Source organism: Nelusetta ayraudi, unplaced genomic scaffold, assembly GCF_046127955.1.
Source record: "Nelusetta ayraudi isolate G7.1 ecotype Tasmania unplaced genomic scaffold, CSIRO-AGI_Nayr_v1 ptg000048l, whole genome shotgun sequence".
Classification (NCBI taxonomy): domain Eukaryota; kingdom Metazoa; phylum Chordata; class Actinopteri; order Tetraodontiformes; family Monacanthidae; genus Nelusetta; species Nelusetta ayraudi.
In genome coordinates this window covers 3419800-3447630 of record NW_027466098.1, presented here as the reverse complement: position 1 = coordinate 3447630, position 27831 = coordinate 3419800, and the positions used below count along the sequence as shown (strand labels likewise).

Genomic DNA, 27831 nt, shown 5'->3' with positions numbered 1-27831 from the left:
TTTCGTAATTGAAGTCTGAGATCGAGGGTATGTGAGTTAAATTTACGTTTTGAATGTATCGTCTCCGAGTGATTACCTAGCGAAGAGGAAACAACGGCTAGCCCGTTGCTAGGTTACCAGGAGGCGGGGTTGACACTCGTTTACGTTAGTGTTCGTTTAACGTTATGGGATGTTTATTCAGCAGAAATGTGAATATTTAAACATATAAGAGTAAGATTGAATGTGGGAAACGACATGATTAATAAGTTCAAGTCTAAGTCGGGTATGGATCTGTGTTTTGAAATGTAAAAAGTAGATAACGCTCGAGAGGAAGTCTCTCAAGTGGCTCGTGAGACGTATGCGGAGCGAACCGTAGTAGCGGACGTTAACATGTGTGTTGTCTGTTGTGCTTCCACAGAAAACCAAAATAAAACCTTCTAAAGAAACAAAGAAAAACAAAAATAAATGTGTCTTCGCAACATTACCACGCTACATTTACGTTTGACTATCTGCTTTAATATAAAACCGCAAAAAATGTGTTTTATAATTGTCTTTATATAATCTACAAACGTATTAGTATGATCCAGGGAAAATTCCATGTTTGTTTGCGAAACTCATTGGAAGAATGAAGAAAATCTGTTCGATTGTTATTGTCATGAACATGAATCACAAAACATATACATATATATATATATATATATATATATATATATATATACATATATATATATACATATATATATATATATATATATATATATATATATACATATATATATACATATATATATATATATACATATATATATATATATATATATATATTTTTATTTTTTTTTTTTTTTATTTTTTTTTCATGTGTCACTTTAACAGAGACAACACCATCTGTAATTACTATGTTTGGTTGCATTTCCCTGGCAGGCAAAGATAGATGGAAGAGACATCCTTCTGGGTGGAAAATGGGACTGGCTTGTCTGTGGATGGTGGAGGCTCGCTGGGCTCATCAATCCGTCCATCCATTCACCTTGTTCGTCTCATCCTGACTGCAGCACGCCACTGTGGAGGCTTGACATAACACACATTAGATTAATAACAGAAAAGCAAAATGTGACTGATGGTGTATTATTTAGTGTGCTTCAGTTATAATTCTCATAATAATGACTGTTTTGCTGGCTTCACACAATATATATAATTGGTCTGTCTTAGTTAAAAGCCCACTCACCACGACAAGGTGCAGGCCAAGAGTGGGAACACAAACACAGACCAGAAACGAACAGGACAAATCCAGACACGACTACAAAAAACACAAACACAAATAACACTAATATCACTTTGACCACTATCTTTTTTCACAAGAACTTTTATTTCTTTACAAATTGAACCTTAGATTGTGTCACAACAAACTAAATAAACCCTTGAAACAGCCAACAAAACATGAAATAACACTTCATCAATATTATAATGAGTATCCTCATAAATGATTTCAAGATAACTTTCAACACTTTCTTACAATTTTTTTTTTTTACGTCTCCCGTAATGATTTTCAAGTTTTTTTCATGTGAATATTTTAACATTGAACATGTTAACTGAACAGTCAATGTAAAATCCCTTCATTGTTGCTCTGACCTCTTCATCATTTGTGACCTCTTCATCATTGGTGATCTGTACAACATTTGTGACCTCTACATCTACATCAGACACAGTATGGCTGTCACATGGTTCCTGAATCACGAGAAAACTGTCTTCTTCCAAGATCTCTGACACCTCTTTACATTTTTTAGAATATGTGCGGTCAAAGATTTGATCAAAATCACGTGTGTGTGTGTGGATGTGTGTGTGACTCACTTACCTTTTGTTTGGTAGACATGCTCTTACCTGATTTGAAGAAACTAAAAATGGTTGGGACAGCTGTTGAAGTTAGGCACTTTCTCTCACCACGAAAATGAAAGATTTCTCCTCAAAGTGAAGAGCACACAGCCTGGAGTTGTCATTGGGTGTCCAGTTTTTTCTTCTCACATTTTCCACCCATTTGTGCAACCTTTTTCTGTCCCCAAAAGGAAAGCTGTAAAAAGCAAAACATTCCAAAAATAAATGTACAATATTTTTTTTGTGTAATTTTACTTAAAATTGGGTATGCAAACATATTTAACTAATTTAAACTTAAACACAATGCAGACAGTTGTGCAGAAAGTTTAGTGTTAGCTAAAATATCGGGCACACAGACGTACTTATTATGTATACATTTCTTTCCATTGTAACAGGTCACTACCAGATCTGCAATCCATTACCTAGAATTGGTTTTCCTTAAACTGATGTACAGGATTACTAATCTGACTTTGATGGGCAAATTTGACAACAGAATACAATTATCAAGCACTAAAACACAGGACCACAAAACAATTAAATGCATGATGAAATAATGATATGCTTTGTTAAATGAAATAAAAGAGCTGCCGCCTCACAGCAAGAAGGTCGTGGGTTCGATTCCGGGGCCCGGACCTGGGACCTTTCTGTGTGGAGTTTGCATGTTCTCCCTGTGTCTGCGTGGGTTCTCTCCGGGTTCTCCGGCTTCCTCCCACACTCCAAAAACATGCATGTGAGGTCAATTGAACGTTCTAAATTGTCCGTAGGTGTGCATGTGAGTGTGAATGGTTGTTTGTCTCTATGTGGCCCTGCGATGAACTGGCGACTTGTCCAGGGTGTCACCTTGCCTTCGCCCTTAGACAGCTGGGATAGGCTCCAGCAGACCCCCGTGACCCTGAATAGGAATAAGCGGGTATAGAAGATGAATGAATGAATGAATGAAATCTTTATTGAATGAATGACACATTTTATTTCACTCGTCGTTTATGTAATTATTATTTTTTGCTCCATAGCTTTCATGATTCAGCATTACATGTTAAGAGTGATGAATTGCATGAAAAGAGAGAGCACTCGCTGATAAATTAACATGGTATACTGTTTAATTCCATGAGGATGACAAAATATTTGCAAGTTTGTGTTAGCTACACACATCGACAGGTGCAAGAGAAAGGGAGGAACTTTCAAGATCGTTGAGTTTTTATTTTTTATTTTTTTAGTTCTGATGAAATAAATAGACCAATCATTTTATTACTTTGTCTGCTTTCCAAAGAGGTTATTAATTAAAAAAATATGTGTGGCAGTGCTTTCATTGAGTTGCTTCAAAGAATTATCATTTATTATTCAGTGGCACATTGCTCACTTGTTTAATACACAAATAATAGTATATTATTATAATAATACTATTTTATTAATATAATAATAATAATAATAATAATAATAATAATAATAATAATAATCATTATTATTGATAAAATTTTGAAACAACAATCGTCAGTTGTTCCGTAAAAAATACATTCATTTCCATGTTGAATTTTGTACTGTTCGTGAGCGCGCACGTCTGTCAGTGACGATCTCCACACTGACACAACTGCGCATGCTCTATTATCCCATCAATGCGGAAGTCAAAAGGTTTTTGGGAGCCATGCGCTGGGTGAGCAACTTCATTGAAAGGAATGGGACGCCATCTTGGACTCTGGGGGCTTGCCGCACTGTCACGCAGGTTGTGACGTAGCGGGCCGGCGACGCACAGGTATGACGTGAATGATTGACAGCTACCATTCGTTCCCGTTAGCAAGAGGATTAAAAACAAACAGACACCATAATGGCATCAAAAAGGACTTATCCCAGCGGTGCGGAAAAACGGAAGGAAAAGAAAACTGATCAAGAAAAACTTGCAAAGGGGAAAGGTAAGTTATTTGTTTGTGATGTGGGCTGGAGAGGTGGAGGTGAAACGCTGTTGTCCCCCCCCCAAGTTTGTTTATTTGTCCTGCTAGCCAGCTAGCTAGCGTCGGATAAATGTTAGCTGGCTGGCTAATATTTGTTCGTCATGAATCAGCGTTTTTGTTTGTTTTATGAAAGTTGACCATATCCTGTCAAGTTGGCCTATCCTGCCATGGGAATGACTGATTGACTCCACACCCGTTCATTCACATTCTAACAGGGAGGGAGGGAGGGAGGGCATGTTGTAGTTGTTGTTGTAGTCAGTCCCCTGTTATTGTTCAGTGGAAGTTGTCTCTCACATATTTGACTCTTAATGTTATTTTAGCCTTAACTTAGGATGAATTTACTAAGCTTAGTTTGTATTTTGTAGGCCCTTCATTAGAAATGTGCTACTGTTTTATAATTCAAAGAAATATTTTATGGAAATACTTTTTTTGGCATGGTGTTGACTATTTTAAACTATTGTGGTAGTGGGTCATTTATCTTAGTTTTATTACTTTAACTAGTACAGTGTGTAAAGTAATGCCAAAAACTCTTAAAAGTGACAGTTTTGTAATTGGGTAAAAGCTTTAAAGGGACACTGCAATCATAATGTTTAATTTAAAAACAAATACATTTTTAATTTTCCTATATTACTGCAACATCACTGTAATATTAAAATAGGAAAATGTGCTTCTGATCTGTTTTGCTTGATGATCTAGTGAGCTTTGTCTCTGCAGGAGCAATTCTAAAATATGTTGGCGCTGCAGACATTGAGCCCGAGGGATCTCCCGAACATCCTGACCAGGAAGCTCCAGGACCAACACGTTCCTCAGAACCTCCTTCTGTCCAGGTGAATAATGTGTGTTATTCTTAGTAGCTAAGCTGATAAGTGTGGGACGAAACTAAGGCAATTAAGCATTATTTTGATTGTTGGTTTGCGTTTTAGTGTTGCACTTGTTGGTTTGTTGGATTTTCTTATTTAAAGTAAGCATATTTTTTTTATGAATACTCAATCTGTTGTATTTATTGACATATAGACGATTCTTTTCCTAGTATTATAGTGTTTGTTTGTTTTTAAATCAGTTTAACTTGCCTGAGTTGCTCAACTGAAGATGTTTAATTTTACCTGTAGCCTGTTTTGCTCACGAGGTGTAATAGATTGTGGAATCTTAGTAGACCTTAGTAGACGCACGCTGCTGAGAGTGGCAGCGATCAGCTCCGATGACCGTGGTGCTTGTAAATAAGGCAAATGCGCCATCTAGTGGGACGCAACATGTTTACTCGTGTTGGAGCAATGACAAGTACTACTAACAAAAAAAAAGATGCACAGGGTAAAAAAAATAATCATAAACTCAAGCCCAACAAAGATAACAGATGGGCATAACTGTACTTAGTAATGATTACTAGTACTACCAACATTTGTATATTTTACTTTCAACTCGAATTTGAACTATTCATCCCCTTTTTTCAGCAGCCATTAACACTAATAAATTAAATTAAATCAAAACAATAAATTAAAGCTGCAAGCAGCGTTTGCGGGACTGAGCCGCCGTGGCCGACGCGATGCCCGATGACCCCCGATGACGCCTGACCCCTGTCGACGCCCGCAATTGACCCCCGTCCTCTGCCGACGCCCGGCGACATCTGCTGAAAGAAGTCTATGCAAATGATGCAGATTTCTCACCTCCATTTTTTTTTTTTTTTGGGAGGATGCTGTCAAATGCTTTGATGAGACAAACACGTAGGTATTTGAATGACGTCTGTAGCACTTTTCTAAAGGAAACTGCAGGCATTTGTGTGTTGACAAAGAGGGAGAAGAGGTCTAATCATCATATGCCTGTGTATGCAAATGATGCATATTTTTGACCTGCATTTTTTTTTAAGTGGCTGTCAAATGTAAAATATAGGTCTTGATGAGACAAACACATGGATGTTTGAATGACGTCTGTAGCACTTTTGTAAAGGAAACTGCAGCCATTTACAGTATAGTGTGTGTGTGTGTGTGTGTGGAAGTAGGGATGTGCGATACGATTATTTTTCCTTTCGATACGATACCAGGTGATACCAAGGCTAGTATCCCGATACCAATACAGATACCGATACTTTTAGATGTCCAACTTGTGTATATGAAAATGATGACTTTTACAACGAAAACTCGTGAATGTTATTATAAAAAAATGTATTTTATACCTATGTATAAGAATTAAACAAGATGCCAAATATCAGACTTTGTTTTAATTTTAATCAGAGAAATCAAATCAACAGGTCAACTGAAAATCTGAGCAAATCTCTCTCAAAAAAGAGAAAATAAGAACAGCTGCTCTCAATTCAATATAATTCTTTTTGGACCAGACAGAGTGGTCTTCAGGTTAGAACTTGACAGAATATGTCTGTCTCTTTGGGAGTCATCTATGAAAAATTTAAATATTCTTGATGTAAAAGGAAGTCTTTTTATGGGAAGTATAACTCACATACCACCACAAATAGACTAAATAGCAACTGTTTTACTTGAAATGTGCCATTTAAGTAATTTAATTATTATGATTTTCCAACTTAAAAGTGACACTGAATTGTGTTAAGATGATGGCAGGAATGTAAGTTAAATTAACAAATACATATTGTGCTGGGAGGAAACATTTTTATCTAACTAAATAAATAAAATATGTTTTAATGAAAAATTGACAAACATTCTGGTATTTTATGTAAATTTATCTTATCTACGTCTATATGCCTGTGATGGTGGGCACTGGGATGTATTTTCACTCCACCTGGATATTGCCTTTCTCTCTGCAGTGCTGGTTGGAAATTGCGCTAACGGGGGCGAGGGGCTGGACTCCAAGATGCTCCTGCTGATCACTGCTATGCTGGAGATGTGGGCTGTGATGTCTGCACTGGGAGGAAACTGAAGGCCCTCAAGTCCTGTCTGGTCTGTCGGGCCTCCTACTGTGACTCTCACCTCCAGCCTCATCGTGATGCTGCTCCCCTACAGAGACACAAGCTGGTGGAACCCAGCCAGCAGCTCCAGGAGAACATCTGCCCTCGTCATGATGAGGTGATGAAGATGTTCTGCCGCACTGATCAGAAGATCATCTGTGCTTTATGCTGTATGGATGAACATAAAGGTCATCAGACAGTGTCAGCAGCAGTACAGAGGCCTGGGAGGCAGAGAGAGCTGGAGGAGACCAGGCAGAAGATCCAGCAGAAGATCCAGCACACAGAGGAAGACCTGAAGGGGGTGGAGTCCATCAACGGCTCTGCTGATAAAGCAGTGAAGGACAGCGAGAAGATCCTCACCCAGATGATCCGTCTGCTGGAGAAAAGACGCTCTGAGGTGCAGCAGCAGGTCGGATCCACACAGGGGGCAGCAGTGAGTGGAGTCAAAGAGCTTGAGAAGAAGCTGGAGCAGGAGATGATGGAGCTGAAGAGGAGAGACGCTGAGCTGGAGAAGATCTCACACACACTGGACCACAGCCAGTTTCTCCACAGGTTCTCCTCACTGCCAGCACTCAGTCCGTCTCCAGACTCCTCCAGCCTGGAGATCCGTCCTCTGAGATACTTTGAGGACGTGGCAGCAGCTGGACCAAGTTGAGAGATGAAATACAGAAAGTTCTGCACAGTGCAACGTCTGTTATTATCTGAGGAGAACAGAAAAGTGACATTCATGGAGGAAGTTCAGTCTTATTGTGATCATCCAGACAGATTCACTGACAAGAAGCAGGTCCTGAGTAGAGAAGGTCTGACTGGACGATGTTACTGGGAGGTTGAGTGGAGAAGGGGGAGGGACTTCTGTGGTTTATTTTAGGGGGTTGGTGTAGCAGTGGCCTACAGGAACATCGGCAGAGCAGGAAGGTCAGAGGAAAGTAGATTTGGATTCAATTGCTGTGTCTCAATTCAGGTTCTGCATCCTTGAAGTGCGCATTTTGAAAGGAAGTTGCGTCATCGCACTGCGCGAAGGCTTGTCCAAATTCCCGAGGGTGTTTAGGACGCTCAAAATGCGCACTCGTAAATACGCACTCGTTTTAGCCAATTCCAAGGATACACCGCTACTATCCTTTGCGTACTTGGGTATCCCATGATGCTTTGCGTGCTGCTGCAAAGCATCGTGGGATCCTGGGAAGTCAGCTGAAATTAGCGGCATGTACTGGTTAAGACACGACATATAAATCTAAATATTGACGTTTCACATAAAGTATCCAGTTTTTAACGTAGGATTTTATTTATTTGAACATTCAACGGCATCGTTAGATGGCAAACCAATGGTTAGCGTGATACTATAGAAACGTCACTTCCGGGGTTGGCCAGCAGGAGGGAACGGCGGTGACGAAACGAGGAAATACGCCGAAGGCTAGACCGTCCCGAGTGGTTACCGGGGAGGCGGGGTTTGGTCAGTCCTTCTAGGCTGGGAACTCTAAGAACGCTTCCTTCAGACGGAGGACACTCGGCCTCAAGGGTGCAGAACCTGAATTGAGACACAGCAAATGACAAATCCTGGAGTTTATATTGTTACCCAGGTGAATATTGGTTTCGTCACAACAACATGAGTACTCGTGTCTCAGGTCCTCGGTCCTCCAGAGTGCGAGTGTACCTGGACCACAGAGCAGGTCTTCTGTCCTTCTACAGCGTCTCTGGAACCATGGAGCTCCTCCACAGAGTCCAGACCTCCTTCACTCAGCCGCTACATGTTGGACTTTATGTTCCTTCAGGTTCTTCAGCTGAGTTGATGAAAGTGTGACTGAAGTCGTCAGAGAGACTCTGAGCTGAATTCTCACCTTTGATTCTTCTTCTGTCTTCACGTTTGTTACCCAGTGTCTCCGGCTGTCAATCACAGGGTGGGCGGGGCCTGGACGCCACTTCCTGTTGGTGCTCCTGGTGACTGTTGTCCACCTGCTGGATGTTTGTGCCACGTTCTTTCTCTTCCTCTGCAGCCCATTCATCCCGCAGATTAATAATGTGTCATTAGTCCACATGACAACTTTATTACTGTGGAAACACAGCTGAGGTCTGTTTCCACTCTGGACCTTTCCGCCCTGACCTTTGACCTTTCAACAACTCATCCATCTGATCAACCTTCTGACTGTTGATCCGTTTGTCAACAATCAGAAGAATGCATGTAAATATTGTGTGAGAATTTTGTCTTTTGATTCTGCTTGTTGGCTCAATGTGACAACAGTCAATCAATAAGTCATGAAATATACCATCAGTCTATACTGCATAACAATGTCAAGTCAATGATCAACTGTTGAATTGAAGCAATAAAGCAACAAGACAATCCAGATAAAGTCTCTGCTTGTTGGTAGATTTCTCTTCTGTCAAGATCTCCATGTATTCACCACAGACATTTAGAAAGTCAACACCATGAAGACAAGATCAAAGTTTCAAAAGCACATCAGTCAATGTGGGAAACAGCTGATATTTATCTGGCACACACACACACACACACACACACACACACCACTATTTTACAGAACAAGTAGAGAACGGGTACTTTACTGACTCATAGTGTATTTACTTTATAACCAATGTTCCCTCTAAGCTGCTTGCTTGCGCAATCGCGCACTACTTGCACATTCTCAGCGCACAAGGAAATCTATGTAGCACATAAAATAAAATTCAACAGAAACGTATTAATTAATAATTTTAGAGCTTTTATTAGGCGGCGCACCGCTACGCCTTCAGAATGATGATTTTTTTTTTTTTCTTCCAGCTGCACCATATGAGTCCAAAAGGTAGAGAAAGTTTCCAGGCTTTAACAGCCAAGCGGTGAACGCACAACCATCACGCACACACAGCACCACCTGCCGATGAACGGGCACCCGCAACCAGGGTTCTTCCTCCGGCTGCGCTAATGTCCAAGCCCAGTGCACCCGCTTTAAACCCCACCACCACGCGCCAGAAGCTTTTTAAAACATTCAGCAATCAATCAATCAATCAATCAATCAAATTTTATTTATATAGCACCTTTCATACAAAGGCTTGCAACTCAAGGTGCTTAACAGAAATGAAAATCAAATATTAGTGAAGATAAAAGAAAAATAGAGCAAATACCATCCACCCATGTCCTCCCAAATCACATACAGGTTACCCCCCCCCCACACACACACACACACACACACACACACGCGCACATACAAACACACACAAAACATCCCAGAGAACAGTTTAAAAATAAGTAAGTAAATACATAAAAAATGTCAGTCAATCAGCACAATAAAAATTGAAATGGCAAGGCACTGAGAGACCTGTAGTAGGAAACAGCCACCCACGGGGATCATCCATACCGAGAGGGTCCCTAGAACAATGAGACCCCTCCCAGTGAGCAGGCCCCCTACAAGGAAACACTGGAGCTAAAAACAATACAGGAAAAGGAAGTTAAAAGAATAATAATAGTAACAATAATGAAAATAAATAAAAAATAAAATAAATAATATAAACTAAACTAAATTAAAAAACTATAAGATTGTAAAAAGTAAAAAGATATACAGGAAATAAGATAGTAAAGATAAAAATAAGATAAAATATTCAATAATCCTAAAAGATTTAAAGCTAAAAAGCAAGACAAGTAAAATACAAATTAAATAAATCACTTAAAAGCCAAACTAAAAAGGTGAGTCTTAAGCCTCCCCTTAAAAACATCAACAGTCTCTGCAGTCCTGATTCCCTCTGGCAGGCTGTTCCAAAGTTTCGGACCGTAGTGGCTGAACGCAGCCTCTCCATGGGTTCTGGTCCGAACACTTGGAACAATTAATAGGCCGGTTCCAGAGGACCTCAAGATCCGCGAGGGCTGATAAGATAAAAGCATATCTGATAAATAAGATGGTCCAAGACCGTTAAGACACTTGAAAACTAATAAAAGCACTTTAAAGTCGATCCTGAATCGCACAGGGAGCCAATGCAGTGATTTTAAAACTGGAGTAATGTGATCCCGCCCCCTGGTCCTAGTAAGCACACGAGCGGCTGAGTTCTGAAGTACCTGTAAGTTACAGATAGTTTTTTTTGGTAGACCAGAGAGCAGGGCATTGCAGTAGTCTATCCGACAAGAAATAAAAGCATGCATCAGCACCTCTGTGTCTGCCTGGGAGAGAAACGGGCGGACTCTAGCTATGTTCTTAAGATGATAAAAACCCGTCCTTGTGACGTTTTTAATATGCGCAATAAAACTAAGCTCAGAGTCAAAAATGACGCCCAGGTTCTTTACAGATTGTGTTGGTTTAAAATGATGAAGTTTTGGTAAAAGTTTCTCTCTCTTGCCTTCAGGACCAATAACTAAAACCTCTGTTTTGTCCTGGTTGAGCTGTAGGAAGTTCGCTGCCATCCATGACTTAATATCTAAAATACATTTTAAAAGGGTATCAATAGGCCCTGTGTCATCAGGAGACACAGCAATGTAAAGCTGTGTATCATCAGCATAAGAGTGGAAGGTGACGCTGTGTCTCCTGATGACATCCCCAAGGGGAAGCATGTAAAGATTAAAAAGTACTGGACCTAAAATTGACCCTTGGGGAACCCCACACTTAATTTTATGTTTTCCGGAGGAACACGCATCCAAACTTACGAAGAAATAGCGATCTGTGAGATAAGAACAAAACCAGTTAAGAACAGCACCATAGAGGCCCACCAGGTTTCTGAGTCTGTTTAATAAAATGTGGTGATCTACTGTATCGAAGGCAGCGCTTAGATCCAGTAGCACCAGTGACTGTGAGTTTATTTGAGTCCGCATTACACCTGATATCATTTAAAATCTTTACGAGGGCTGTCTCGGTGCTGTGGTTCATCCTAAATCCAGACTGATATTTCTCTAAGATGTTGTTTGTACTTGAACTATAATTTAATTGGTTAAAAGCAATTTTTTCTAAAATCTTACTTAAAAATGGCAAGTTGGATACAGGTCTGTAATTGTCAAGAATAGTTTGGTCTAAATTGCTCTTCTTCAGAAGGGGCCTCACCACTGCCGTTTTAAAGGCAGCAGGGAAGACACCCGTCTGAAGAGAGCAATTTACGATGTATAAAATCTGTTCCTCAAAGAATCCATAAAATGTCTTTAAAAGTGATGTGGGAATTGGATCTAAAAGGCAGGTTGTTGGGTTTACCTGGGAGAAAACTCGACCAAGTGTCCTTGCATCAACCAGGGCAAAACTCTCCAGTGTTTCCTTGGATAAAAATGACAGTCCAGATGTATTAAAAGATACATTCTGATGCGCTAAAAGACTGGACCTGATGCCATCGATTTTACCTCTGAAGTGGCCTGCAAAGTTCTCGCAGAGAGCGTCAGACGGCATCTCTGGGGATTTTTTAAGATTATTATTAGTTAAAAGGTTGAAGGTGGAGAAATGATACTTTGAATTATTTTTGTTTTCTATGATAAGTTTTGAAAAATGGGAGATTCTTGCCTGTTTGATTGTATTATTGTGACATTTTAGTTGTTCACGAAGAACTTCATAATGAACGGTGAGTTTGGTTTTTCTCCACCTTCTCTCTGCACTCCTGCATTGTCTTTTTGATTTTAAAATCTCTGGTTTATGTCTCCACGGGGATAAAAGCTGCTTTGGTTTAACAGTTTTTGTTAAAAGTGGAGCCACAGAGTCTAATGTGGATTTAAGTTTGCTATTAAAATTTTCAACAATAAAATCACAGGGTGCAGGTAAAATTTCAGCAGGCGTGCATTTTAAAACCTCAATAAAATTTGCAGCCACCTCAGAGGTAAGGCAGCGTTTCCTCACTGTTCTCACCGGGGCTTCCTGTTGGTTAAAACTGGCGATGTTAAAATACACACAATAATGGTCGGACACGGCCAGATCAACAACAGAGGACAGACCAGTGGACAAGCCATAGGTTATGACTAGGTCCAGGGTGTGTCCCCTGTTGTGAGTAGGCCGTGTGACGTGCTGGTTAAAATTCATGCAGTTTAAAAGGTGTAAAAACTCTCTTGACAGTGGGTCAGAGTTGTTGTCGATGTGCAAGTTAAAATCGCCAGTTATTAAAATTCTATCATAAGTTGTCAGTGTGATTGATAAAAGGTCGGAGAGCTCACTGATAAAAGCAGTTGAGTAATGCGGGGGTCTGTATACATTAATGCAAATAATTGGTGGACTGCTAAAAACAAAAGCATGGTACTCAAATGATGAGTAACTGTTAAAAGAAACTTCCTTTGACATTAAATTGTTTTTAAAAAATTGATGCAGTTCCACCTCCTCTCTTACATCCCCTGATAGAAAATAAAAAGCTAAAATTTGGTGGGCAAGCCTCGGTGAGGACAGCTGGAGCCTCTGTGCCAAGCCATATGTCTCTGTTAAAAGCATACCATCTAACTTATTATCTAAAATCAATTCATTTATGATAAAAGATTTGTTTAAAAGGGAGCGCACGTTCAGCACGGCCAGGTTAATGGTCGTGCCAGACGTGCGCGCGTGACCACGGGGAGATAAAATGTGTGGATATAAAAGATTGCTTCTGTTAAAACCAAATTGTCTGTATGTCTCGGGGGAAAGTCTGCCTGTAGCGTGGGTTGTGCGGTTGTGGGTTATGTGTTTGTTGCGTTTATATGGTCGATGATTCATTATTACAGGTATGGGAGCAGGTGTTGGTGGAACAGCAGTAGCAAGCTCAGTCCTATCAGCACTAGGGAAGCGTGCCCTGTGAGAGGCGCTGCAGGAGGCAATGTCCACAGGGTGCTCCGTAGAGGAAGTGGTCGGCACTGAGCAGGGGGTGTGACGCGAAGACAGTCACGCAGGTGTGAGAGACGCTGATTGTATGGTGTAGTGGATGTTTGAGGTTAACGTGCGGCTACCTAATTTGTTTGGGTGAAGTCCATCATGACGGTAAAACGACGGGCGATTCCAGAAAAAAATTAAAATTGTCAATGAAGTTAAAACCAATGGTGGTGCAGGCGGCGCGGAGCCAGGAATGAAGTTGCAGGAGTCGACTGAACCGCTCTGCTCCGAGGCCAAGTGTCGGGAGAGGACCGCTGATGAAGATTGACATCCCGCAATTCTTCAGGGCCACAAACAGATCGTTAAAGTGACACTTTAGCAGCTCGGATTCCCGACGACGCACATCATTGGCTCCAACGTGCAGGACCAAACGTTTAATGGAGTGTGGGAACGACTGCAACAAGTCCGGGAGTTTGTTTTTAATGTCATTGACGGTGGCTCCTGGAAAACAATGAGTGGTGGCATTGAAGAAACGGACGTTTCTAATTATGGAGCTACCAATGATGGCGGTGGTTGGGGCAAACAGTGGCTGAGGACGAGGGGCCAAGCGCTGGTGCCACAGTGTCACATCATCGGCGGAGGCTGGGGTCCCGCACGACTCTACAACACCCAGAGCGCCACCAGAACGTCGTCGCGCCCTGAGAGCAGCCTCCTTCACCAACCTGCGCCGAGAGGTGGAGGTTGCGGACCTGACTGGAGATTCCAGCGCAGACGACCCAACAGCCCGGGCCGCTGGCAGTGGACCAGTCAGAGAGGAGGCGAGATGGTCATTTTGGAGGGGAGGGAAGTCCTCAACACTCAAGATGTCATATTTGTTGTCCATCTGAAGCTCACAAGGCGGAGCAGGTAACGGACTGGGTCGCGTCCGCCGCCCTCCCAGCACTGTGGACCAGGGCTGTTGGTTGGGAGTGGAGCTGTTAGCTCGGAGCCTCGGATTGGGGCTAAAAGTGAAAGCTGCCCTCGCACTGCCGCTCAGCCATTTAGGCTTAGCCCCCTGCACCAGCCACGTATCCTCCCGGATGGAATTAAGTGGTGGAATTGAAGACGCTAGCCCAGGTGTCGTTGCGGCAGGCGGTTCGTCGGCGCGGAGCTGGGGAGCTAGGGCCGATCCCTCAGCCAGAGCTGAGCCAGTGAGCCCGGGATCTGTGTCCATGGAACCGGGACCGAGCATCGGGATGGTTGAATCCAGATCCGCAAGTCCGACTGAATCGGGACCAGTAGGACCCAGGCTAACAACAGAATCCAGCCTCATCTCTTCATCCCTGATCCAGTAGAGGTTGGAGATACGCTGCTCCAGCTCCGCGATCTTCTGCGATTTGTGGATACAGCTGTCACACTCGTGTGGGGAGGTAAGTGGAGCCATGCGGGGGGCAGGCGGGACAATCTGGAAACCAGAAAAGAAACTCCGGCAGCAACAGTGTAGTGCAAAACGGCGTAGCTCGTAGCTCTTTTACTGGTGTTTATGGCTGTGGGCCGCAGTGGAAAACTTACACGCGAGGACTCCAAAGAGGAGTCCGCTGCGTTTGGTTGTCTTAGATCAGAGTGGGTTTAGGTCCGGCAAACAGCGAAACTTACCGGCGCGGGCCCATTTCTGGGCCCGTTGAGGTGAAAACGTATCCAGGATAAAACTTTGCCAGGTATCTGCAGATACTCCAGTGTCCAGGAGTGGAACAGAATGTGAGCAACTGTTGGTGCTCTGTTATATTAGTCTCTGGTAAAAACTCTGGATGGTATTTGTGCTCAGGGTGGAGGTACAAACCGCGGCGTAGCAATATAGGTCAGAGCCGAGTGTGCTGAGTGTGCCTCACGGCGGCCATCTTGTCAACCTAGTCCTGATCCAATGAATGCCCATTGCCCACCTCTGGGAATGCGAGCCGAAATGCCAAGAACTGCAGAGGACAGAGTTCTCAGCGTGGACACTGGGGTTGCCGGAGCGGCGGAGTGGAGACAAAGTCAAGTGCGTCCCGTCTCAGTTCATTACGGGACAGCTTTTTTAGTTGCCAAATACGGGACAATCGCGTATTTGAGCACGGAAACGACGCAAAGTCACAAACACAAATACAAGTTTAAAACGGTACAAAAAAAGGATTGTGGTGCAAACGCAAAAAAACAAAACAAAAAAACAACACGCTGCAGGACATAAAAACATTCACTTCATCAGAGGAGCGATGCAAAGCAAGAAAACGCTGCATAACGCATTCCCTACACCGGAAGTAGAGTTGCTCCCCTACAGCGAAGAACAGTCCTGACACTTCCAGTGAGAGTCGCCGCCTCCTACAGTTTCAACACCGGGACATCTCGCGGGGGTGGAGGACCTCCACCTGAATGTGGGAGTGGGTGTGTTTCCACAAAATATGTGTCTTCATGGTATTTAGCTTTTTAATGAAAGGACTCTTAAAACACTGAAAAATAAATGCAATATAGCTATTTTATGACTTACTGTAAATGTACAGGTAGGAGACATTTCCTGCTTGGCATTGCTGCCTGTCGCACTTCTTTCGGTGCCCACGGGTCAGCTGCAGGGTCATCAACCATGAACTACCATTCATTGACGTTTCGCCCCTTGTGGCGGGACAGTGACAGGGACGTTTGCCTCGTTGATTCTGTGGTTGTTGATGGGGTGAGGTGTTCTTTCCCCAACTCCTGTCCTTGTTTCGTTCTTTCTTTTATACAGTCAGGCAATCTTTGTAGATACGCTACTTTTATTGTATGGGCGCAAGTTATAACAGTGCTCATCAGGTAAAACACCCGGAAGCCAACGTCATCAACTCGCACCAGATGTCTCTGTATATTGCATGGAACTTGGCTGCCATCTAGTGGTTAACTTTCGTAACATCTCCTTTAACATATGGAAAGAAAGCAGTTGAAAATGCACAATAGTGACCGGATGAGAGTTACGTGGCCAGCAACAACAATAGCTGGCTACAGGTTAAACAGAAATGACTAGTTCACTCTCCTAAACATTAGAAAAAAATGAACAGTCCACATGAACAAAGTGTCACAGAAATAAGCAAGAGATGACATTCCTTCTTCAGAAAGTTTAAACAACAAAGTCTTTGCGGTACCTCTCAGGAGGTTTTATGTTGGATCTGGTTCTGGGCTGCTTGAGGCCTAAATGTCCAGATTGGGGGACACTTGGCACATCAGTCAACACTGGAGCCCGTTCTAGTTCTGAAGCCCCTTCCCTCCTGTCACCAACTATGTGCTCGATATATATATATGTATGTATATATATATATATATATATATATATATATATATATATATATATATATATATATATATATATATATATATATATATATATATATATATATATATATATATATATATATATATATATATATATATATATGTGTGTATCTTTTTTCTATATATTTTATGTACAGATGGGGTGTATGGGCTTAAGGTGCTTGGGTGTTTCTCTTTTCGGAAACTATTTCCCCAGCTTTCGAAAACACCCTCTCGCAGGGCACAGAGGATGCTGGTGTTGCCAGGCAGGTACTCATTTGCTAGCTTGTATAGGTTTGGGTATACAGCTTTGTGTGTCATCCAGTACACCAGAGGGTCCTGTGATAACACTGCACCTCCACTATGGCATCAGCAGTAGCATTGCTGGATGCCCTCGCTTCTTCAGCGTCCCGGTCCAACAGCTTCCACAGGTCAATGGCTGAAAATGAAACATTAGATAAAGTTTAGTCTGTACATGAAAAAATACAAATAAAGTCTATTGATCCAAATTCTATAATTTTTGTACCTTGGGAAGATGCAGCTGGTTCTGGCTGTGCTCTCTAAGTAGATGGCGGCTCCTCTTCATGCGGTACATTCCGCAACAATGCTGCACACTCAGATTTTAACCGGCGCACAGCTGACTCAGCATTTTCAGGGCTTTTATTTGTTATTGTATGAATAAGTTGAGTAATACGCTTGTAACAAATGACCTTGTTCGGTGGCACGATTTCAAAATGCTCCCAGACTTGAGATCTCTTCCTGGTTGGTTCCGTTGCAGAGCAATAAGAAAGCAAACCGAAAGCAATACGAACGCTAATCAAATCAATCCAAAAGGTATCGACCAGATAGGCAACGCATTGCGCCGTTTCATCCATTTTAAACTCAACTGAGACCTGACAGTCTTTCAAAGCCTCGCCCACTGAACCAAACCAGCCAGCTGATTCAGTCTGAATGAAGCAGTGAAGTGGTTCAAACGTCATCAGTCACGTGATTTGAAGCAAGCTCCGGAGCAGTGCTTCAGAAAAAAACCCTACCGAGTTGTGGGGCGTGGTTCGAAGGCCCGTGTCAGAGAGAACATCACTAGTTGTGTCTGAAAGTTCATCTAGTTCCCAGTAGTCAGAGTAGTAGAAAGGTCGCAGTTCTGGAGCTACTGCTTGTGTAGCTGTGGGCCACCCTTTCAATATGTAAGTCTGGAGTGCACAACATAGTGGATCTTTGATTGTGGCAGTTCTAATGGACTCCAGTGTAGCTGTTGAAATATTCGTGTCTGCGAGGTGGTCGACTCGTTGTAGGTCTTCGGTGGTGAGGCCCATGGCATAGATGGTGGCAGGTGTTTGCATGTGGGCATGCTGTGTGTTTGGCTGTTAAGTCCTTGACAGAAAATCTGCCACATGAAGATCCTTCCCTTGCTTGTACACCACCTTTGCGCATATCTCTGTTCAGTAGGCGAATGCAACAGGTTGCCCATTCTGGAGAAGAGCTGCACCTAGGCCTGTCTCGCTGGCGTCACACTGTAGTGTGACTTCTTCCTGCAGGTTGTAGTACTTGAGTACTGGGTGGCATGTGATTAATTGCTTCACAGTGTCAACGGCAGATTCATGTTGTGAGAGCCATGTCCACTCCACGTCCTTATCTGTCAGGCGTTGGAGAGGCTCGCACACATCTGAGAGATGAGGAAGAAATTTGGCAAGATAATTTACAAACCCCAGGAATCTCTGTAGCGATTTAACATCAGTGGGTGTTTGCATGTGTTGAAACGCTGCCACCTTCTCTGGGTCAGGGCGAAGGCCCTCTGTGGTGAGAAGATGTCCCATGTATTGGACACTGGATAGTTTTAGTTTCAGCTTCTTTTTATTGAGCTTTAGATTGACCTCCCTGGCCCTCTGCAGCAAGGCAGTCAGGTTTCTGTCATGGTCAGTTAGTGCCTCTTCTGAAGTGTCTCCACAGCCGTAGAGAAGAATGTCGTCTGCAATGACACTTACACCGGTCAGGCCTTGCAACACCTCATGTTGCCTGCGTTGATATTCTTCTGCAGCTGGTTTTATGCCGAAAGGCATCCTTAGCCACCCGAATCTGCCAAGCGGGGTCCAAAAGGTGGTCAGATAACTGCTCTCTTCTTCAAGTTTGACTTGCCAGTAGCCATCTTTGGCATCAAGCACGGAGAATACTTTTGCTTTTGCAATGTCTGGGAGTATCTCCTCTATTGTTGGCATCTGGTAGTGTGACCGCCGTAGAGCTTTATTGAGTGCGCTGGGATCAATGCAGGTGCGCAGCTTTCCTGGCTTTTCTATGACAACCATGTTGCTGATCCATTGTGTTGGCTCTGTGACTCTTTTGATGATGCCATTCTTCTCCATGGATCGTATGGCTTCAGTGACTTTGTGTTTGAGCGGAATGGGAATTCGTCGTGGCACCTGATGCACAGGCCTAATGTCGGGGTCCACCTCGAGGTGTAGTTCACCAGGAAGACAGCCAAGGCCTTCAAACACGTTGTTGTATTTTGAGATGATGTCCTCTGTGGTGGTTGTGAAATGCATATCTGTCCCTGTTGTGCTGCGTGAGACCGCTGTAGATGACATATCTGTGTGGTGTATGAAATAGCAAGTTGAGTCTTTTGCATGTTTATGCAGAAGCAGAGGCATTTGTGACGTGTGTATAACTTGAAACTTCAGGTCGTGTGTTTGTCCATCATGGTCAGCTTTGAGGTGACACAACCCAGCTAGTTTCACTTGTGATCCATCATACAGTTTAATGGTGGCTTTGCTGGCTGGTATGTCTGGATTACCATCTTGTGTGATGAGCTGTAGATCTCTGAAGCTTATGGCGTTGGTTGTGGCTCCTGTGTCCAATTGACATGTGATTGTATGGCTAGGGTCATATGATACTGGTTCAGTCATGTACGGTGTTACTTTGAGGTTGACAAGCCATTTCTCGTTTCCCTGTTCCATAGCGTTTATGTTTGATAGGAACCACACCTCTTCCATTTCTTCTTCCTCCTCTACTCTGTCTTCTCCAAGAAAGTTCACCCGTGTCTTGCGCTGGGCTTGTTTGCACACTCTTGCAGTGGCAAGTGGTTTTTCTTTCCACAGGCTTTGCAGATGACGCCAAATGCAGGGCATTTCATTCTGTCATGCACTGCTCCACAGTAACGACAGAGGTTATTATTTGGGCGTTTATCTTGTTCCACACCAGTTATTATCTTATTTTGAATTTGTGCTAGTTCGCTGACTCTAAACATGTCTATTGCTTTGGCAAGTGTGAGTTCTGATTCACGTAACATGAGTGCTTGTGTACTTGCATTTTTAGTCACAAGCACTAATCTGTCACGGATCAATTCATCTTGCAGGGGACCAAATTCACATTTGTCTGCTAGCTTTCTCAGGTTTGCAACATATTGCTCTGTTGACTCATGTTGACTCTGCTGTGCAGTGTTAAATACGTAGCACTCGTAGATTACATTTCTGGAAGGTTCAAAGTGTTTTTGTAGTGCATCCAGATTCTTCTGTGGATTGTCTCTGTCCTCCGCTGACATGTGAAGATGTCTTTGTATTATGTGACATTCTTTGTAAGCAGGGTGGCTACTCTTACTTTTGCTTCTTTTTTGTCCAGTTCCGTTGTTATCTCATAGTTTTCCCATTGTGCTCTAAAGAATGTCCAGTTGTTATATACGTCGCCCTTCATGTCCATTGCGTCTGGTACAGGAATCGAAAAAGCCATGGTTCGTCAGGTATTAGCTTAGCAGTTTAGCTCCATTGAAAAAACGTCCAGCCTTTATAGCGCCTTGTTGTTCTGTCTTCAGCCGCGGCATTAAGTTTCCGCTTCTGACACCATGTTTCGTTCTTTCTTTTATACAGTCACGCAATCTTTGTAGATACGCTACTTTTATTGTATGGCCACTAGTTATAACCATAGATATATACAGAAGGCTAGATGTCTCACGGCGCAGAATCCAACGTCCGCACTGGCCGCCATCTTTCCACAGTCAGGCAGTCACGGTCTGATGTAGTGAATGTGAGGGAACGTGAGTGATCTGAACAAACATTAACACTCTGATCTCGCTGAAAACATGACGGCTTTGCACACGGTTTGCTTTCTTACAAACGTTCATAACGTAGCAATAATTCTGGATGGTTGAACATGTTGAGAGTGCAGCTTTCTATTAGAAAAAAAACACAATGGTGCTATGGCAGCCTATCTGCACAAGTTAATACGACTGAGACCACTAAGATTTTCATTTCTTAAGTTAAGTTTAGCCAACAGCTATTTCAGGACAAACTAGTATTTTGTTCACATACAATATTTGTGGTGTCGGTTGTAGTTGTAGTTATTCGCTGAGGTGCGTTTCCTATAACGTTGCTGCTGCATGAACGCAGTCTCATCAGTTCATGCAGCAGAGACACGGTGATCAATGAACTAGAGCTGCTGATATCTCATCCCCCACCTGTTTGATTCAGAGTCGAACGGTGACAACCTGAGATTACAGGCCGTCTTTTTTCTTGTTGTGATGAAAGGGATTAGGATTGGTCGGTGTAAATAAAACAAGCAATTTGACATATGGAGAGACAGAATAGCTTTTTTTCTATATCATTTAACTTAATTCGCAAATGATTTACAATTGGATTGCTTTGCTACAGCATCATGCATTATGGTTTCTACAGGAAATCGGTGAGTGAAAAAATGCCGAACTTCTGTGCCGCTTATGGATGCAGCAATCGTCGCTGTCCACAAACAAAAGCTTGTAGGATCACATTTCATCTGTAAGATATTGTTGGAGCTGTTTGATTAATGTTACGATTTAGTGCTGGTTTGTTTAGTTTAGCGTTTAGCATATATGTTTTTATTAAATACGGGTGTGTGCGTGTTTTTGCTATTTTCACATGAAAGCCTATGTTTATAAATCATTAATAAGTATGCAGTATCATAACTATGCTTATAACCTTTGTAACAAACCAAACCGCTCGAAATTCGGTTGAAAATAGAGCAATTTAGGGCTATTTAAAAGAACATGCACAATAAGAATACATAGTTATGAGTGAGAGGGGCGGAGCGAGGTGACTGTGGCAAGATGGCCGCCAGTGCGGACGTTCGATTCCATTGGCCAGCAGCACGGATAAGACATCTCGCCTTCTGTATATATCTATGGTTAGAACAGTGCTCATCAGGTAAAACACCCGGAAGCCAACGTCATCAACTCGCACTAGATGTCTCTGCATATTGCATGGAACTTGGCTGCCATCTAGTGGTTAACTCTCGTAACACTGTCAGTTATGAAACATTTCGTCATCTACTCAAATCTTACAATAAAACTGTCAAACTTTGAAGCAGATATTAAAGACTCATCTAGACAAAGTGGATGTTATTGATATTTTCATGTCAACAATCTGCAGCCAGAAAAGACTTTGGATGGTGGAAGAAAGTGTGGAAAATGTCTCCAGTCACTTTGGAGCTCAATGGAAGTTGTTGATTGGTGATGAAGGTCACATGACTGAGCAGAAGATCCTGTGAAGAAATATTAGAGGCAGATTAATAGTGCAGCAGTATTTCTTCATCTTGTCCTTTGAATGTGTTTGACTTGTAACGAGTCTCTGATGACTGAAAACAGCCACAAGCACACAAAGGACTCACTGATTATTTTCCATCTTCACTGCTGATTGGCTGCACACTGACTGACACACTGCTGTTGTTATTGTGTTGACAACACACTGGCACAATGACTCCTTTGAGGGAATGACTCAGTGATCCCAACAGCTACACATCTGGATCATCAACAGGGAGAAATGACTCTGAATATGACATTTACACCATGGAAGAAATCAAATATTGATTCTTTATTCAGGCTGGAGAACTGCTGGTTGACAAAGCTCAGCTGCGATTGGCTGCTCTCAGCTCTGAAGTCCAACCCCTCCCACCTCAGAGAGCTGAACCTGAGTTGGAACCACCTTAAGGATTCATCAGTGAAGGAGCTGAGTGGTTTTCTGCAGAGTCCAGACTGTAAACTGGAGACTCTGAGGTCAGTTCACCCTCTTCACTCTACAACTTATATCACTCTTGCTGTTGTCATGATTTTCACTTGACTGCTGTTGGAAATTCAATTTGCAGACACTTTTTTTTTGATAATGAATGAAAGGGCGTGTTTTCATTGCCTCGCCTCGCCTCGCCATGGTATGGTGTTAGGGTGTTTGCACTGGCCGCTACACAGTTGTAGGGGGCGCTGTTTTGGTACCTCAATCCCCCAGGGTCCGAGCAAGACGAAGCGAGTTTAGTGGTGACGTAGCGACGAGCAGGGCACTGGATTGGCTCCATGTCCGCGTCAATGTTCCCTGTCAGAGCGGACATCCACGCCAACTCCTTTGACACAGAACTTCCGTGTCAGGTACATTTTACCGTGAATACAAGTAGCTACTATTGGTGTTGTACAAATACATTTATGTGTATACAGTTTTTGAAAACAGCTTTTTCAATACATGTCTTTTGGGGAGAGGCAGGCGAACTGGGAATGCCCTTGACGTCGCGAGTGTGTTCAACCATATTCGCGAAAACGACAAACGGCAAATGGCGAAGCGCTCAGTAAAGAAAATAAATCGAGTTGCTCCTGCGTGAGGCGCGGTAAGCTAGGGAACCCCAGGAGTCTTGAGGAGAGACGAAATACTGATTTGTCGAGAGGACGTGGCTCTTGGCCGCGAGGAAGCCTCAAACACCGCGGCATATAACAAAGTCGTCCTTGGCTCGCTAGGGCAGCTATTTCAAATAAGGAGGCGTGTTTACTGTCTGTTTTTCTGTTTGTTTGTTTTTAAATAAACGCTATTTCCCGTTGTATCCGTCTCGTGTTTACTTTTGGTGAAAATATGAAGGTTGAACTACACATTTGCTCGCATGGAAAACGAAACAATAAATTATAAATGTTGCTGCATAAATGATCAACTGTGACTTCAGTGAGGGAAAGTGTTCTTTCTTGAACAGAAAAGCAACCACAGACCGAGCAGCAGGTATGAAACAACTTCTACTTTGTCCATCGCTGCGCTGTTGTGTATCGCACAGAAGTGATGCTGGGGAAAACATTGTCCCGCTTTACCGTGTCGACTCCGCCCACGGTCTCGTAATCACAGAGCCAATGAAAACGCAATCGTACCGAGGCGAACCGTGGTGAGGCGAGGCAATGAAAACACGCCCTAAACTGGGCTTGAAGGTACAGTGGGTAAAATCCTCCCATCTAGTGGTCAGATTGCAGACTGCTTTTGTTGCAGATTCTGAAGTCGACGTTTCACTTTGATGTTCAGAGTGATGACACCCTGGTAAAATTCCATCGTTATAAACTCTCCATCATTTCTTCTCTATTCAGGTTGGAGTACTGCTGGTTGTCAAAACTCAGCTGTGATTGGCTGCGCTCAGCTCTGAAATCCAACCCCTCCCACCTCAGACACCTGGACCTGAGTCAGAACCAGCTGCAGGATTCATTAGTGAAGGTTCTGAGTGGTTTTCTGCAGAGTCCAGATTGTAAACTGGAGACTCTGAGGTCAGTTCACCCTCTTCACTCTACAACTTATATCACTCTTGTTGTTGTCGTCATGATTTTCACTTGACTGCTGTTGGAAATTCAATTTGCAGACACTGGTTTGTGTTTGAAATGAGTGGAACTGGGTTTGAAGCAGGGGTGCCCATTAGGTCGAGGGGGTGGGGGGGTAGAGAGACGAACCGCTCTCTCAGTCATTGGAAAACACGGTGGTTGTGGTTGATCTTGGTCATAATGTACGATGTGCTGGAGTTTGTTTCTATATGTGCTGTGTTTTACAGTCAAAGGTAAATGTGATGAATCGGCTTCTGCACCGCTCAGATCAAATAAAGGAGATATAAAGCAGGTTTCATTTTAAATCTGCAACTATAATGAACAAAATCAAGGTATACTTCAGATACCTGCATTCTGTTTGAGAGCAGACAGGGACAGCAAAAAGAGTTTGGCTGTTGTTTTCTTTAACTACACGCCAAACTACCGGGGTTGTTGCGTGAGCTTGCAATCCTGGCGTAAACTGACGGAGATGCCTCACTCGCAAAATACGCTTCAAAGTCACGCACAGCAGAAGCACTGGACATCCTGGGAGATGCTGCTAGCAAAACATCTGCGTTCCACACACACACACACACACACACACACACACACACACACACACACACACACACACACACACACACACATCGATTGTATAGTAGGTAGATCTTTTTGACTTGGTCATTTTAAAAGTAGCTCGCATGTTGAAAAAGTGTGAGCACCCCTGGTTTAAAGGTGCAGTGTGTAAAATCCTGCCATCTGGTGGTCAGATTTCAGATTGCAGCACTCATTCACTCACCCACTCTCCTTTGTTGAGTGTCAGATTCTAAAGTCGACTTTTGACTTTGATTCTCAGAGTGAAGACACCCTGGAAAAACTCTCCATCATTTCTTCTCTATTCAGGTTGTGGTGCTGCAGTTTGTCAGAGCTCAGCTGTGATTGGCTGCTCTCAGCTCTGAAGTCCAACCCCTCCCAACTCAGACACCTGGACCTGGATGGGAACCAGCTGCAGGATTCAAGAGTGAAGCCACTAATGGATCTTGTCCACAGCAGAGACTATCAACTGTGAGGTCAGTACTGGTTTGGAACCAGTGGATGATGGTTCCAGCACCAAAGCCAGTTGATCCCACAGCAGAGGTCCAGTGTTCCCAGTCACAGTGTGAGAGGAGGATGGTGACGTCCAGCTGCTCCTCATTCATCCAACATCTGCTGCCAAACTGCTTCTTCTCTCAGTTCACCACCCAATTATTGATCAGTTCATCTTCATCAGGCCTCAGTATCAGTCCAACACTCCATGGTCACATGACCTTCACATGTTCCACACTAGACATGTGACTGAGAGTCTGCTTCTTCTCACCAGTCACTCCACCATCTCCATCAACAGTCAGCGTCTCTGTGATGATGCGTTCAAGGACCCTGAGTCCTGACTCCTGCTGTCTCTTCTTCTCTCTACAGGTGGAGGTGAGGGAGGATGAGGAGGAGAGTGAAGAGGAGCGCTCCATCTAGTGGTGGCTGACAGAACTATAACAAGTGGAGCCAAACAGCAAGCTGTGTGTCACGACTCGTGAAGGTGAGGTGAAGCCTCATGAGGCATTGAACCACTTGAGCCAACTGGTTCGAGAAACGGTTCATTTCTCGAAGTTTCATGTGCACACGAAACCACCTACTGGCCAAATGTACAATCACAGGCAAGCTGTGTCTGAACCACGTGTGATGCATTGAATTTTTGTGTCTGTTTTGTCTGTTGGGAATGACTATGAATTGCAAAAAATGAATGACCAAATAATTTCTGTACATAAATTATATATATATATAAATACATACATATATATATATATATATATATATATATATATATATATATATATATATATATATATATATATATATATATTATTTTTTTTCTCACTTATTTATGATTATTTTTATGGGTACTGATGCCAGTGGTTATGGGGATGCTCCAAACAAATTTTGTTGTTAACTTTGTTCAACAATGACAATAAATAAATAACTTGACTTGATAACTATGTGTATGATACATTTTTTGAATGTATTCTGTTTGTGCAATTTTTTTCTGAAAATGGCATGGGTGTAATCAGGCAGATGATAGTGAAAGTGATTGTGGGACTTGGAAAAGGGCATAGATCAGGGGTGCTCACACTTTTTCAACATGCAAGCTACTTTTAAAATGAGCAAGTCAAAAAGATCCACCTCCTATAAAACAGGAAAAGTCATTCAGAAATATATTTGTAGTCCAATGATAAAGAAAGAAAGGATTAAATGGGTCAACATGTTCCCATGTGCATTTATGCTCATCATTGCACAGAAAACTCATGGTTTAAAATTGTTTAGGTTATATCTGCCTATGTTTGATTTTATCAATAAAAGTGTGTTTAAGTTAAGATGTTTTGCTGTATAGTTTTGTGTTTTCCAGCGCATAGGTTAGGGATAATTGGTGTGCGTGTGTGTGTGATGCAGACGTTTTGCTAGCAGCATCTCCCAGGATCTCCGGCGCGTCTGCAGTGCGTGCGCACTTTGAATCTCATTTTCCGAGCGAGGCGTCTCCATCAGTTTACGCCAGGATTGCAAGCTCACGCGACAACCCCGGTAGTTTTGCGTGTAAAACAACAGCGAAACTCTTTTTCCTGTCCCTGTCTGGTCTTTATTTGATCTGAATAGTGCCGAAGCCGATACGTCACATTTACGTTTCACTGTAAAGCACAGCACATATAAGAACAAAATCCAGCACATCGTACATTATGACCAAAATCAACCAGATCCACCGTGTTTTCTAATCCTGCCTGAACGATTCTACCTGCTGTAATTGACGCGGTTCTCTCTCTCTCTCTCTCACACACACTCACTCTCTCTCTCCCTCTCTCTCTCCATGCGATAGACCCAAACTCCCTTCGCAATTGACCAGTAGATCGCGATGGACGTAATGGGCACCCCTGGCATAGATGCTTGTGTAACATGGACATTGATGTACAGGACAGGGGGCTCCATCCTATCACCTCTCCTCTCCTCACTCTCTCCGTAAGCTCTCAAAAATATCTCCAAACTAAACGCTATCTAGTCTCAAACACTCCAAACTATAAACACTATCAAAAATCTAGTCATCCAAACTCTCTCCAAATCTCAGTTGACTGCAACTACAAGAGATTTAAAATATGAATTGCAGATATATATATATATATATATATATATGTATATATATATATATATATATATATATATATATATATATATTTATATATACATATATATATATATATATATATATATATGTATATATATACATATGTATATATGTATATATATTTATATATATTTATGTATATATATTTATATACATAAATATATATATATATATATTTATGTATATATATATAGGTCCACTTTTCTGCTGCAGCTGGCCATTTTCATTTTACACCGTCCAAATTTACAGCTCAGGGCGCTGGGACGAATTGGAAATTGTGTGCAGATACAGGCCTACACTTCAAATAATTATGAGAAAAATCCAACGTAAAGAGAGCACTTCCATTAGGAAATAGTCAACATGAAATTTCGTCTTCTACTGACACC

At 42.5% G+C, this 27831-nt stretch overlaps 2 protein-coding genes across 3 annotated transcripts in view; one reads left to right on the top strand and one right to left on the bottom strand.

Annotated features, from left to right (window-relative positions):
* LOC142895063 (protein NLRC3-like) overlaps window positions 1-27831 on the bottom strand; it is a 204502-nt gene that overhangs the window by 89121 nt on the left and 87550 nt on the right. The window lies entirely within an intron of this gene.
* The window catches only part of LOC142895012 (ribonuclease inhibitor-like), a 64364-nt gene continuing 58580 nt past the window's right edge, over window positions 22048-27831 (top strand). Inside the window, exon 1 of the mRNA XM_076035737.1 lies at window positions 22048-22713. Within this exon, the coding sequence (XP_075891852.1) occupies window positions 22481-22713 (233 nt within the window). The 5' untranslated portion in view covers window positions 22048-22480. The remainder of the gene's footprint in view (window positions 22714-27831) is intronic.